At 36.5% G+C, this 16,016-nt stretch overlaps 1 protein-coding gene across 1 annotated transcript in view; it reads left to right on the top strand.

Moving 5' to 3' along the window:
* Nucleotides 1-16,016, top strand: part of CFAP47 (cilia and flagella associated protein 47) — a 259,943-nt gene that overhangs the window by 74,537 nt on the left and 169,390 nt on the right. The window contains exons 34-40 of the mRNA XM_058045574.1: nt 1,097-1,194; nt 2,029-2,145; nt 5,886-6,020; nt 6,506-6,618; nt 9,437-9,587; nt 10,254-10,342; nt 11,648-11,731. Of these exons, the coding sequence (XP_057901557.1) occupies nt 1,097-1,194; nt 2,029-2,145; nt 5,886-6,020; nt 6,506-6,618; nt 9,437-9,587; nt 10,254-10,342; nt 11,648-11,731 (787 nt within the window). The remainder of the gene's footprint in view (nt 1-1,096; nt 1,195-2,028; nt 2,146-5,885; nt 6,021-6,505; nt 6,619-9,436; nt 9,588-10,253; nt 10,343-11,647; nt 11,732-16,016) is intronic.

The following is a 16,016-nucleotide window of genomic DNA, read 5'->3' as shown; positions in this document are numbered from 1 at the left end:
ATCACCACACTGAAACAGTGGCAAACTAAAATCATTACTGATGTCACAGAGTTAAGCTCAGATGGATTTTAAGACTTTGTTTTTAAGTTTGTGCAGCATCTGCTCTTGTTTTTTCTTACTAAAGCTGTATTAGTATGCTGAAGCATCTGCAAGTTGATGTGAAGTGACAGATATTTAAGTTTTTTTGATGATACCTCAACTGCAGTCTATAAATGTTTGCCCATTTTCTGCATAATGACAGATTTTGCTTAGGATCTGGTACAGGGGTTTATTGTGGGTTGAACTATTTTAGGTGTAATAGTAAAATGAAACCTGTATAATTTGTCCCATATGAGAAAGCTTGATCCCAGTCTATCTGAAAACCTTGCCATTGGCTGAAATCCAAAATATTTCCTAAATTTGGGAGCTTGGACCTGAGATAGTAAAGTTGTGTAAATGCTGTGTTAAATATTTTAAGATATGGATGCTTCAAACAAGCAGTTATAAATAAACTACATTTAATGTCTTAATAATTAGTTTTATTTTGATAAAAAACATTTGAAATATAAAAAAATACCCACCCTTCTGAGGCATTGGGGTTTACAACAGTTGTAGAAGTGGTGATTTATGTTGTAAAAATTGAACTGTTAGCTCTCATTTATATTGCATTTATGCCAAATAATTCAATATGACCTTAAAGAAAATCAATAGCTTTTCCTTTTTGTGTCTTAAGCATTTCAGCTTTCAAGGATTTCTGCATATTTGCATGAGGTTCAGTAGCTCTATTAATGTTAGGCCTATAGTAATAAAAAGTTTACATATTTAGGCTCCTAATCTGTGAAGTTAAGTTTAGATTATTAGTTTTCCATTCTGATGTGATGAATACTCTTACATGCTGCAGCAGAGTGAATAAGTTACAATATTCTAGGTGAGATTTTTCAAGTTTTCAAGCAACAGCTCTGAAATAGAAATATGCCAGTGGAATTCTGCATGTGAATGGATGCTTCCTTCTTATGTTATTTCCTCTATTCAGTGATTTCAAATAGTTATATCTATCCAGAACAAAACAGACATCTTGGGGAGAAGAAAGTCTTATGAATCTTTGTCTGTTAATCAGGTGGAATACCGCCCATGAGATGGATAGTGAATTTTGACCAAGATCTTCTGGATGGTCTGGTGTTGGCAGCACAGATGGCAGGTTATTGTCCATATTTGGTAAGAAGGTTTTTTAATATTGTGCCAGTTTTATGCAGTTTATTGATGTCAGTTGTTTGTTTTTGCAATGCTGAGGAGTGCATTGAGGGCTGGCACCGGGGTGTGGATGTGGTGGGAGCTGCAGGTGGAGCTCTGGGTGCTGGGAGCCCAAAGAGAGAGACGTGGCAGTGACCCTTTGCCTAAGGAAGGTCTGGGGACCTGGGGCACTCCAGGTGATCAGAAGGACATGGCAGGAGTGAGGATCCAGCAGGAACACCCCAGACTTGGACACACTCAGGCTGAGGTGTGGAAAAGCCCGGGGTGTGGGATCCCTCCTCAGAGGCACCAGCTCCAGGTGTTCTTCTGCTTTTGCAGCAAGATTAAATTATTTTAAGGATCCAGATGGCTGAGACTCTGCTGTGGGAAACCTGGGATCAAGACAGTGAGGAAACCCTGTCTGAGAGTGTCAGGGTGGGATGTGTGGGGAGTCCAGCAAGGCATCCATCACTTGCTGCAGCCTCCCACTGCAAGGGCCCTTCAGCCCCAGCTCAGGTGGCTGCCAGTGGCTCCTGGGTGCTTGGACAGGGAACTTTCCCCAACAGCAGTTCTTGGCCTATGGGATCTTTAAAAAGAAAAACAAAACCACCCCAACATTTAGCAAATCATGGGGGATTATTTCAGTATTAGTTTTTTTTTTTTTTTTTTTTTTTTTTTTTTTTTTTTTACTGGGTTTATTCTTAACAGTGAATTTCAGCACAAAATTTAGATCTTATTGATTGCTGAATGATTGCAGAAATACAAAATCAGTAATTTTGCCTAGTGGAAGATTGAGTTTGATTTCTCTGTCTTGTCTAGATTCCCACTCACTTCGTAAAGATGTATACTAATCCAATAACTCATGAACAGTTTATGCACAATGCCTTGATACTTGTGAAGGCTCTGCATACTATCAATATGGATTTGGACATAAAGGTAGGTAATTTTATAGTAGCACCTCTTATATATTTATATTAATATTTTTATTTTGATTTTTTTATAGTAGTGTTGGACATCCAGTTAAGGTGAGATTGTAGTGAGACAGTTTTGTTTCAGGATGTGTTACTGTATGATGGAATCCAAAATACTGCTTCATATTAATAGACTTAATTAGAAGTAATTTCCATAATTCCTTGCTTTGTAGAATCATGCATGCACAACTAGCTGAACATAAATTAATTCAGTTCAGATTTTAGCATCCTAAATAACACAGTGAAAACTCAAATGGAATTCATTATTGCTATTGGAAGGCAATTTAGAAAAATATGTTTAAGAACAAACATCATGCCCTTAACCATAAAAATAAATGGTGAAAAAAATATGTGAATGTCTAGTGACAGTTAGATGCATCTAACCATGAAGGCCCATGAGAGTTCTGTCCCAGGTTTGGTGCATGCAGAATCAGCAGCTTTGGATGCTGGAGGGAGTAGCACTCACTTGAAACCAGCAGCTTCTGGTGACCTGGTTTTGGGGAGGAATACAATGTTGATAATTGTTGATAATTCCTTCAATCAAGGATCTGCTTGAGATCTCTTTTATTTGTTTAGTAAACATGCTTTACATCTCCATGGTTTTATTGACCTATGGCTCCAAATTTTCTATATATGGTGACCTTACATACGCTGGATATCGTTCCTTTGTTCTTTTTGTTGTCCCCAACCCCAGTTTTCTCCTCCTCCCAGCCTGCATTTCTTTAACTGTCCCCTTCTGAGTTATTTACATCTCTGGGAGCACATTGGGCTGACTGGAAGAGCAGAAGGTGCTGTAGAATAGACACAGTATTTGAAAGTGTAGGAGGAAATTTCCCAAAGGAATTAATGGCATTAGGAATCAGAGGTGGAGTTTATTTGTGTGAACAAAGTAGTATAAAAAGATCCTCAATTATAACTTTTTTTCCCCTTTCCATTCGGTTGTATTAGTATTACAGGGAAAAATTAACCCTGCTATTGCCATTTGTATCAGCTGCTGTCTTGCTGTTGTTTCCTGATTCAGATCACTCTGTTAGAAATGACTTTGCTATAACAGGCTAAACAAAGAAAATCTACTGCTTCCCATACTTGTAACTGACAGGAAGTGAAAAAGTAATGTGGATGTAACCCTCAAACAAAGGTATATTCTGCCTCAGCTTTTATTAAGAAAAACAGGCAGTTCAGCACATGAAGGTAGAGGCTTGATGCCAGTATGAAAAGGGTGTTGAATATTTTAGATGTGGAAGCAGAATTCTAGAATATTCTCACTAATGTACCTGTTTTAAGACTAAATTGTCTACAATAAATCCACTTCTGTACAGACTAAAAATTTAAACAAAGGTACACAGTTCCAGAAAAAAGAACAGATCTTGGATCTTCAAGTTCTGTATTTTAGTTCAAAGGGTACATTTGGCATAGATTTATTGAAATTCATATCTACTTTTCTAAGGCTACTATAGAAACTCCTGAACGATCTTGTTTTGCAGCAATAAAAGTCACCAAATACATGAATCCATTTGCTGAAATCTCTTAATTTGGGAATTTTCTGATAATATTGTCTAAAATTTAGCAGGCTAAAATGTTCCAACAGCATTGGCAAAGTTCTTGACTCAGGCAGTCACTGCTTTTGAGCTCTCAGGACATTTGCATTAATTACCAGCACAAGCTGAGATGTGTTAGGTCTGGAAAAGCTGGTATTTTCAATCTACAAATCTAAGAGTCTGTAATGATAAAGAAGTTCAACTGTCTGCTAGTCTTCAGCTTCAGGTTTAAATACACTTTTAATGGAGTTCAATGCTTTGAAATCCTTTTGAGGATTAAGCTGTAGATTTAAGATGGAGTACTTTGGGCAGAAAATGGTTTCCACTTTCTAATCATGATTTACAGTTCAACCCTAGAGTATTAGTGGTGGCTTTCTATGAGTTTTAAATTTGTGTTTGATATTTTTAAGTTTTAAAATGCTTTGATTTGAACAAGATTCAGCTGAATGCCTAAAATTATTAGAAGATAAGATGGTGGATAGCAGCAACATGGAGGGAATGTGTGACAAGGTGATGAGGATAGAAGGTGCAGTGACTGGGAATAGCCAGTAAAGGAAATTTGTGTCAGACTTGATTATTTAATATTGTTATTAATTTATAATTATTGCTATTGTTTGTTAGCACCTATTTTTAAAGCAAATAATATTTACTGACTGTGAATTTTCTGATGAATCTTGTTAAGAAGTGCCTTTTTTTTAAATGTAGCTCTTAGAGAAGTAGATAAATGGCACAAATGGAGTTTTATGAATTCATCACAGGATAGAATTGTATTTTCTGAGGGAATAAATTCTGATCTAAGTGGAAATGGGTAGAAGGAAGTAGGTGGCAGGAGAAAGTCTTCAACAGATAATCTACACTGGCATCTTTTCTATCTTAAATGAAAATGCAGGAGGAGTGAAAAGTAGGGGTGTAAAACCACAGCTGTATTGGAATAATGGTTAGCATTCAATAGCCATTAATGAGATAAACGAATGGAAAATACAGAATACTTTTCAAAATTCAGGTTTAAAGCTTTTGGCACAGAAGAAGCTTTTTTTACTTTGCATAGTAAAGTTTGAATTTTCAACCAGTGGTGATGGAATCCTAAAGTTTGAATTTTCAACCAGTGGTGATGGAATTAAATAGAAATACGAGATGAGCTGTATGATTACATCAGTGCATGAAGAGTATAGGAAATTAATATTAGGAATTACAAGGACAAACATTATCTAGGAAGCCATAGAGAGTTGCAGGGGAACTTCAGATCAGTGCCCAGTCATGAGCTCACTGTCTTGGAAGGTTGGAGGAGGAGCTGTGTGAGAACTGCTGAGAGGAGGATGAGCTGCTTGGCTGGGCACAGGGCAAGAGAAAACTTACCTTAAAAACTTTAAATAAACTTTAACTTGAAAGTAAAAATTAACTTAGTTAAGATGATAAATATGTCTATACATCTCTCTTGCAACACTAAAGATAGTCCAGAAGAGTAAATGGTTTTTTTCTCTTTTTTTCATACTTTGTATGAAATGGCAATGAAGTGGCAAATAATTTTGCTACTCACTTACCCAATTGCTGAGGACTAATGTTTGACATGTTTTGCAGTTGCCACTCAAACACATTTCTGTAAATCAAATATTTAATCTGCAAGAATAATTTCTACCTTTTATAAATCAATTTACAAAAGTATAAAAGTATCTGCAATAGAAACAACTATATTGTTATTTTGAAGGTGAAATTATCTTTGTAAACTCCTACTGTATGTAGGAGTATTTGGGATGGTATTTTACATAAAATAAAAACATTAATTTTTTTTTTTAAGATAGTAAAGATGTATGTTTTTTCAGACAGTAAAGTTTCCATGCTTTTTTGTTATGCTGCATTTAATAAAATTAACATTTGTTCCTGCTGAACCTTTGGGAAAAAAAGTTGAGCTTAGTTTTTACCCTAGGTTTATCACCAGAGCATGTCAGTGGTTTTCATTATTAATTATAGATTTTTTTTTTGTGCTGTGACAAGATCCATATTTATATTAGCCATGAGAATAATCCAGTTATTACAGGTTAGATTAAAAATATTTGTGTAGCAAGAATTAAGTTAACAGTTCTTTTTCTTCTTCTTCTTATGTTTAGACTATACAGGCAAAATTTTAACTGAACATCTGTTTTTTTTTTTTTTTTGTTTTCAATCTTAGGCCATTGATATCTGTGATCCAAATCCTGTCATGATGCTTATTTTGTGTGTCCACCTGTATGACATTCTCCCTCACTACCTACCCAAGAACACTATAGAGTTTTCAGGTGCTCTCCATGCAACTATTGTGAAGCAGGTATTGATACCATTGGTTTGAGATTCATAGTAATGCAAGGTTAGAACAATGTTTGTATATGTGTGTTTATGTTATGTATAACAAAGAAATAATAGCTTTCTTGTCATTTGGCTAGTAAATGTAGAAGATGGAAGTGTGCATTTTCTGGTTTATTCTCTTCAATATTGGGATTTCACTTCTGTTATTTCCCTATGCTTGAAAGCATATGAAAAAGTCTACAAATTTGACAAATCTGAGGTGAAAGAGAGGAATGAGAGATTCACAGGCACAGGAGTGCAGTGTACACTGTGCTCTCAAAAATGAAGTTTGGATTGTCCATGGGAAATCTACACTCCTTTGGAAGGATAATTATCTACCCAGTTATTTGAAGTAATTTTTTATTTTGTGATACTCTTGGTTTATATTTTAGAATTACCTGCAGAGCACACCTTTTATAGTCTAAAATGAGTAAAAATAGGCCGATCTTGCTGCTTTTGTTGTGGTAGGTGGTCCTGAAGAACCCGAGCAATTACGCTTTGGCCTACAACGTGATTCTTGTGGGAAGAGATGCTCATGATTTCTCTTTACCTAAAGGAAACACTGTTACCATTCCTGATGGGTAAGTAATGAAATGTTTGTGTTATTTTTGGTAGCACTACAAAATAGAAACTTCCTAATTTAGGAGTGGTGGAAGATTTGAAATGTGTTCAACTACAAGCAGGGAAAAATTAACCGGTGTAAGGGTCAGGTTTTTCTCCTTAACCTGGAACAAATCTAGAGTAATATTTCAGTGGCACTCTTGCAGTTGGGCTCAGTAGAGCTTTAAGAGCAATATATAAGCTTTCAGATCATTATAAGAATCCTCTGTCTCCAATATATATATTTTTTCCTATATATCAAAACTTGATTCACATTTTATACATCAATGCATTGTAGAAGCATGAGGAGGTAGATTTCTTTTCTTCTGAAGCTGCAGATTTTGGCTCCTAATTTAAGCATGACTGGGAATTAAAGAGACCCTGACACAGGTTTGAGTAGTATTACAGTGCATCTTTTTGCCCCATCTTTCCTCCCCACCAAGATGGATGTGATGCAGTTACTTGTTCATCTTCCATGTCTGAGAGACATCTAGGGATTTGAGAGATTTAATTTTGGGAAAGCATTAGGTTATAATTTCTGCTACCAGAAACACTCATGGTATGTCACCATCTTATTTCACTAAGTGGTTTTTTCACTAAGTACATTTTGCTCTTTCTGTGCTGTGCAGCTTTATGAATCAATACAGGAATTTCCTTAATTTAACTAGTGAAGACAAGAGGGATGGGATCGTGACTCTGGCTGTCAGTTAAGAGCTTTTAAGTTTATCTGCAAGATATCCATTTACAGATAAAATGGATTAGAGACTTTAAAAAGGAAAAATAAAGGCCAAGACTTGTATGAAGATAAACCATGAAAGAGAAAAAAAATTCAAATATAGATGGTCAAATTCAAGAAGACTCAACAAAAATACAGTGCCCTTTAAGGACTATCAATATGTCAGTATTAAATTACATGCCTATTATAAATATATGCAAAGGGAACCACAAATAATGCTATGTTTTCAGCAAGCTGTGAGGCTGATTTGATTCCATTTTCTTTGCAATTACTTCAAATACGAGTTATCATATAAATGTAATCCTTGAAAATACCATGTGTTTCTATGAAAGGTCAATACCATGGCTGTTTTTCACTTCACCTTTAAAATTAAACACCCAGAACAAACCACAAAGCAAAATCAAGACAGAAAAAAAGTGCAAAACCTTGATGTTGAGCTGCTTGGAATTGCATATAGAAACAAATATTAGAAAAATTGCATAGAACTAAAAACCTGTGGAAATGCCAGTCATGCACAGTAACCTCTGTAGAGTTTATCATAATGTCATGATCATGAAATGAAAAATAGGTTCTTTGAAATTAACATCTTTCCTAATATTCTGGTGCAAGTGTTTAAAAAACTCCAAGAATTGACGAGACATATGGAAGTCTTGCAGGTTCTTTATGTTAGATCATAATGTTGTAGGTGGGTTTGGAAATTATAGTAATGTGAATAACATTCTGAGTGTAGCTGAGTGTCTTATTTTGCATATGGCATCAATAATTCTTGATCTGAGATTCCCACTCTCCAGGGCACTGCACCATGCTGTGTAGACTTGCACTTCACAACAGGAATAGCATAAACCCCCAAGGTTATGGAACAATTCCACGAGATGAACTTGCCCTCATTTTACATTGACCACAACACAGATTAATAGAGATAAAAATGAAGCAACTTTGTGGTTTTGCCACAGAAGGCAACAATTCAAATCCAAATTCTCAGCTGTTGCAAGAGTTAGAGGGCAAAGATCAGGCAGAAAGTGCTGTACACTGCCTGTCTGTCTTATTTGTGACCAGAGCAGACTTCTTAAGACTTGATCCTTAAAGTGGCTTTGGGAATGTATGTCTCAGGCAGTTTATTCCTCTGTGTGCCTGCGCCACAGCATTATTTTTTCAGAACGTTTTGAATGGTGAGGTTACCTAGGAGCCTCAGACTCTGGGGGACTGGGCAACTCTTCAGTGTCATAAATGGAATTGTCTGGGGGCTCTGCAGCAGGAACTTGAAAGCTGTAAGAACCATGTTTACAGAGCTTCCAAGGTTTCGTCATCAATATTCAGAATTGACAATTGCAGACTTACTGCCTTCTTAAGACTAATCTCAAAATCAGAGAGACATTTAGAGAGCTTCAAAGTGAGACCCTCAGGCACTGAAATTTTCTTATTCTTGCTTTATTGAAGGTCTGATGCAGATAAAGTTAAATGTGTACCTAGTCTAAACTCTCATTCTCTGTGTGGTCTTCTCCACTTTTCTCGTTAAAGAGAAGCTGTTGCTTGTACAAGAGAACTTTGGTTTTTCTCCCTCTTAGTTGCTCAGCTTTACTAATTATTCTGAAGAGTTTTTAAACTAATTTCTTTCTCACTCTTCATCGATAATTTGATTAAGATCAAATGATCTATCTAGATCTGCCCCCAAAATGCATAGCAGGCTGCATGACTGCTTAACTCAGAAAAACCTATTCAGAGGGGAGCATAAATTGGATCAGTTGTTAACTTAGGTTAGTACTCTAATGAAAGAGAACTTCCTTTGTGTGTGTGTGAAGAAAAATTAAGCTATGTGCTGGTATAAAAAGCAATAAGGATTTAGTATTGTTCTTTATCTAGATAGTTCTTTTACTGAATGTTTTAGGATATCCTTAGGCAGAAGATTATACTACAACAAAGTATTTCAGAGGAAACAAATTGCTTTCTTTTCTAGGACCCTTCCCTTGTCTTGGACCCTTCCTTACAAAGACTCTGAAATGTGCTCCTGAAATTAAATTTCTGAGTAATTTATGAGCCCTGGTTTTGTGCTTTTTTTTCCATAGGAGACAAGGCTTTGTAAATGTGGAATTCACAATTCGTTTCCTGCACCCTGCTGAAGCAGTATTGCTGCTGATCTCAAATAAAGTTGATGGAATAGATGGTGCCACAATGGCATTCTCTCTGAAAGCTGAAGTTAAGAGTATTGAGCCTCTTGTAAGTTTATATGTGTATCATTAATATTGTGACAAAAAATATTGGTATTCTGCACATGATATCAAACAATAGGGGGCTGAGATAAGAATGAAAATGTGAGTAACCATCAGCATTCACCTTCGACCTGTGAATTTTCAGATTTCCAATGTTAGACTATGTACATGCAGCAAAAACCCCAGGAGAATATGTAAGATTCCTAAGGACATAAATCACATTTGGATCCTGAATAAACTGTAAAAATTTGCAATGATTGCTCTGAAAATAAATCTGGAGTCCTTTCAGCCCTTTTCAGTTATTGGAAATTCTGTTGTGGGGGTGTTGATGTGCTTCAGCCTAATGATTTCTGATGTCATATGTAGAGGGACCACAAGCTTTTGTTGGATGTTTCTGTATTTATTTGTGCTTTTTAACCACAGAGACTCTGTCAGGTATGTCCCAATCAGGGCAGGTAGGCCTGTGTTTGTAATCCACATTCATCAAGCACATCTGGAAAGACTTCTGAACCTAGATGGTGTTTATGTGATTCTCTCATTTTTTTAGTCCCCCTAAATGTGTTAGGGCAAGAGAAGGCTGGGGCAAGAGAAAAAAATAGAGGAAATGTGAAAATGAGAAGGAAAAAACAATGATAACTTGATTATTGGTCTTATGGTTTTTGTTCTCTTTTAGGCTATAATAAGATGCAGATCCCCATGTTATGAGCTGAAGAAATTTAGCATAAATGTCACTAATCCCTTCAAAACTGATGGCATATTCAGGTAGACAGTGATATAAAGACAATTCTTTAATGATCATCCTGTCTTATCCACTCTTTTCTATAATTTTCTTCTTCTTAAAAATGTAAAACCTGGAGGTTAAATGGTAGGGATTTACATTCCCAAAATTGTTACAAGCACTATGAAGTGGAAGCTATCATAATGAATAATGAAGATAAATAAGCCTTAATTGAAATCTGTCTCAGTGTAAGCAGAAAAGCTGGAGCTGTAATCAAGCAGAGTTCATGAACCTTGCTTGTATTTTTGTGTTTGGCTGAGGTCCAGCAGAATTACAAAGAGAAACAAGCCATGTTAATTAATAGTTGGTTATTTTTCCCCAATCTGCTTTATTCTGCTGTTTAAGTTATTAAGCATGCAAAAGAAAAAAATGCTTTTGCCTTGGGGCTTGCATCATTATCAGTTAGTCTAATTTTTAATTTGTATTCATCATAGCTGCAACAACTGCAGAGCTATAAATGTTGTTTTCCTGAGTACAAAGGAAATAGATTGTTGTACCCATTTAAAATCTATTTATGTGATCAGACTCCATATTTTGTCTTTTGTCTTTAGAACTAAGCATTGGTTCATCTCATTCATTTATTTGGAAGAACCATCTTTCACAACATTTTCAACTTGTTTTTTTATGCAACATGAATATACATGTTGCAGAAGCTGCAAATTAAATTTTTCTTTCCTCCACAGAATAGGATTAGTGTATACAAATTGTAGTAATAGCAGCAACAGCAATAACAATCCTGTAGCAGGACTGTTTCCACTGCTCCAAGCCTCGTGTGTAGGAATCATATAACTTTAATTAGCTTCTGTCTTTTATTTTTAAGTTCTTGAGGTGACCAGTGAGGCTGAATTAGTCTTATGATTTGGATAACTCCCTTGGAAATTATCAATGGAGTGATGAAGTAATTTAGTTTTATGTAATTTAGTATTATACAATTCAAAAGCTACTTGACAATTACGTTAAGTCATTATCAATTTGGGCAACATTTGAACCAGTAATCTAAAGTAAAAATGCTTTGTATCAGGCTTACAATCTTTAGAGCAATCTAGTGTTTCATCAGGGGGTATATTATTAACTTGCAAGTAACCTTAGGAAATGCTTGTTTGATACCAAGGGAGGAAATCTTTTAAAGAAAAACTGGGGTTAAACCACAACAAGTACTTTTAAAGTATCTTTAATTGAAAATAATAAACTTCTTTATTGAGCCTGCATTTAAAAGTTAGAATAAATTGAGTTTCATTGTCATTCTGCAAGTTAAAAATGCAGTCATTATTGTGCTTGTCATACTCCAGGGTGCTCTTGCTGGAATCCACACATTTAATCCACCCAGAGAAAGTGTATCAAGTCAGGCAAGAAAAGCAAGAGCAAAAGTTTAGGTAAGTTCCAGATAACAATTGCTAACTAGAGTAAATTGGATCATCCATTTCTATTAATATCACCTGTTTGTGCATGCTGTGTGCTGCCTGTTATAAAGAATTACAGCTTATGGAAATGTCACAGGGGATGTCCAAGCAGTCCCTGAGCAGTGGGGCCCCCCTGGCCAGCTCTGCCTGGGTTCCATGCTGAGCCTGATGCTCTGTGATGTCCCTTTGTCCCCTCCTGATGTTCTGTGATGTCCCTTTGGCCCCTCCTGATGCTCTGTGATGTCCCTTTGGCCCCTCCTGATGCTCTGTGATGTCCTTTGGCCCCTCCAGCTCAGCCACCCTGGCCATGTCCCTCACAGGCTCTTGTGGCTCTGCTCCCTGGCAGAGCATGGGAAATGGAAATTCCTTGACTTACAGTAAGCACTGCTCAGCAGCAACTAAAATATCAGAGTTTCATTATTCTCATCCTGTTCTAAAATAGAGCACTGTGCCAGCTACTAAGAAAAAAGAATAAATTCTACCCAACTGAAACCAACACAGTGCCGCAAAAAATTATAAATAGATTAAAAAATGTATTCTTCAGTAATTCAATAATCCTTTATTTAATAATTTAAATTAAATAAATATATTAAATATATTAATTTTCTATAGCTGGATGTAATTTCTAAAGGTCATGTAAACATTCAAAATCCTAATATATATTAATGTATATATTTAATATATATTACTATAAATATGAATATATATATAAATATATATATTTATATTTCCCAATAATACTTATTCAAGTATTATTGGGAAATACCATAAACTACTACCTCTTCAATACTGTAGGTTGAATTGTAATTATAGGGATGTTCCACAGTCATGTCATGAAATGCAGACTGTTTTTCAAATTGCTTTATAAAAAATTACAAAAAAAAAAGGAGAAAAAAATTAAAAGCAGAAAGATAATGAGCATTTTATTATTAAGAAAAAATATACACATATTTTAAATGGAATAGTTTTGTAAAGTGTAATTCATACTACACTTTTTACTAAATTAAAAAAAGTGTATAATAATTGCTGATATAGAAAATGATTTTTTAATCATCTTGCATATTTCAGCTTAATTTATCCCCAGACAACCATTCTAAATAGTGTAATTTTCACCACACATGCAGATCTCATTCTTACAGAAATTTATTTCAGGGCATCTTAGGTCTTTAGAAATTTCCAGTACTGATTTTCTCTCTGTTTAGACGTTTCTGTCATCTATGATAAGTAAAGCCACTTAAATGCCTCCTTTCAGAAGATCTTTTTCTTGAATGGAACAAAATTCTGAAATTTGTGTTAAAAGATAGTGTGTGAACATTTCATGACTGATCAGTAAGGAGATTTTGCCCTCAATCTTTTTTATTCTTTTGGTAAATCCATGAAATGCGGTGTACAAATTGAGGCAAATTCCTCTAAGTGAGCATAAAATTCCTCTAAGTCAGCATAAAACTGCCATGGGCTCAGTGCTTTCCCTTTGGGTATTTGTGTCTGTGACACTGATGGCAGGACCAAGGCATGCACGTGACAACTTCATCATCCCAGCACGACACATCCCAGCTGGGCTCAGAGCTCCTCCTGCATCCTCCCCTGTGCCTCCAGATCTGCCACATCCACTGAAACCTCCCTGCAGGAGGCTTTTCCTGGCAGGTGACCCTTTTCCCTCCCAGCTTTCCCCTCTGGCAGTGTCACAGGCACCCAAGGTGGGGTCACTGAGGCTGGAGAGGAGACCAACCCTTCTGTCACTGTGGTGTGGGTCTGTCACAGTGTGACTGAGCAATCCCAGTGTGCAGCTGGAGCTGAGGAATTGCTCTGTCCTTGCTGGGACACAGCACTAAGCCCAAAACTCCAACAGTAGCCCATGTCCTTCAGTACTGCAGGCAAAACTTCTTTATTCATTCAGGACTGGATGGTGTTGGGTGAGAAGCACAGTGCTTCTTTTTTTTTTTTTTTTTTTAATCCACTGGGATTAAATCCTGGGACAAGACTTTTTCAAGATATCCACTTCTCTGTGCTTTTCCAAGCCCTTGACACTTCAATTATTATCTTTGGTCTGCATCTGTGTGCCAGCATGGTCTGCTCCCTGTGGGACAAGGACAACAGGTGGAGAGAAGCACACCACATGGCACAGAAATTCTGTTTAATGAAAAATTACTCATAGCTTTCAAGCATGTTGGTATTTTTAAATTATGTCCATTAGGGAAAAAAAGTATCAAATGACTGTAAAAGTTCAAGGTTACATTTAATAGGTAACTTTTCCTTCATAAATTTCCTACTGTAAAACTAGAAAGTAGTAAAGATATATCAATGTTTCACTAATAGTCCTATTCTAAGACCATGACTAAGCAGATTGTCATATGCAGTAGTGTCCATAAGGCTGGATCTGGATCTGTGCAAAAGCACAGATTGATTTGCAAAACATGCTGTGAATTTTGATAGATATTTTTACATTAAAAAATGTATTTAAACCAAAAAATGGAAAAAAATTAATGAATTGATTTCAAATCAAGCTCTTCATTGTGTATAGCTTCTTACTGTTAAATTAATTACTCCTTTTTTTAAAACTGGAGATAATGTCAGGAATTCCAAACAATTTCAATTTTCCAAATTTTATTCTTACACTTTCTGTTTTGATTCTAAGCTGTTTCATGTGCCAAGGAGAGAATTAGGTTATGCAGAATAGCTGTATTTACTTACTGGAAGAATAAAGAAAGAGTTAGGATCTAAAAATGGTTTCTCTCTGTAATTTAAAATACAGTTTACAAATATGTTATCAGGAGTCATTACAATTCAGGGTAATATTTGATATCAAAGAAATCCAGTTACTCTAAGCCTTAGTACCTATTTTGGGCAGCTCCTGTTTTAGTTTCTATCCTACTCTTTGTTCTGAGATCACAAACTGTTCCACAGAGTGTAGAAACTGGTGAATATTTTAGATGTGAATTTTGTATTCAAATGTTTCAGTATTTGCAATGCATTTCTAAGCAGTTTGTTGTATCTCTTCTAATAAAATCTTTGCTTGCTAAACATCCTAAAGTTCATTGATTAAGATGCTGCTCTGTGAATTTAAGACTTTCTTATGGTGTCTGGCACTTCTTTTTTACCTCCTTGATAATATATAGAATCTGGAGCTATAAGCTAGTGAATTCTTCTCCAAATGCACATAGGAAAGGTTTTTTTTTTGTTTGCTTGTTTTTGTTTTTGTTTGTTGGTTTGTTTGTTTTTTGTTTTTTTCCCTTGTGCATTTGTTGGATGTAAAACAGAGTTATTGGCTTGTTTGGAGCCTGGCATGAAGTGTATGCACACTCTCTGTGTTGACTGCAGAGATGATTTTCCTTTTGATCTGGGTTTTTGGCACACTGATAACATGGCAAGCCCAGTGTAGTGTTATCTTGGAACTGGTATCTGACAACTCAGGTAGCAGATACTAGACTCTTTTACTGGTGCAAAAGTATGGAAGTATGTTGAAATTAGATGATCTTCAATTAGATGATCTTCCTATCCAGTCTGTGATTTTAATCTGAACTGGTGAGAATAACCACAGCAAGAATGAAATGGAAGTATTCACACCGCAACAAGGCAACTGAAAGGTGCCCTCATTAACTCATCCTTACCTGTAACATAATCTTGAACATTTTGTTCATTTCATGAACAGTAAAATTGTCTTACTCTGTCAGCAAAAATCCCCAATCCAAATGAGGGGCTGTTGGAGAAGCTGCTTGATCTCTCTCTCTTTCTTATGAGCTGCTCTTGTTTCCCCCTCAGTCCCCAGCTGCCTCTGCCCTGGCCTTAAATATTGAAAGGCCACAGTGAGGTTTTCCTGGAGCCTTTTCTCCTCCAGGATATCTTCATGGGAGAAGTGCTCCAGCCCTCTGCTCACTTCTGTGTTCCTCCTCTAGCCCCTTCTGCCTTTTTTGTGCTGGGGACCCCAGGGCTGGGGGCAGCCCTGCAGTGGGGTGTCACCAGGGCAGAGCAGAGCAGAGCAGAGGGGCAGAGTCCCCTCCCTGCCCTGCTGCCCTCGGGGCTCTGGTGCAGCCCAGGACACCTTTGCCTCCCTGGGCTGTGAGTGGACATCACCAGCTCATCTTTGTTTTACCAATATGCCCAAATCCTCCTCCACAGGGCTGCTTTTGAGCCCTTCATTCCACATTCTCTGCTGATCCCAGGGATTTGCCTGACTCAGGTGCTGTGAACAGGCTGTGTAGATTTATTTTATGGCAGCTTTAAGCTCTTCTCCCTAATCCTTTTCCTTATTTCTCTGTGT

The sequence above is a fragment of the Melospiza georgiana genome, chromosome 2, assembly GCF_028018845.1.
Source record: "Melospiza georgiana isolate bMelGeo1 chromosome 2, bMelGeo1.pri, whole genome shotgun sequence".
NCBI classification, from domain to species: Eukaryota; Metazoa; Chordata; class Aves; order Passeriformes; family Passerellidae; genus Melospiza; species Melospiza georgiana.
This window is presented reverse-complemented; position numbering and strand designations above follow the sequence as displayed.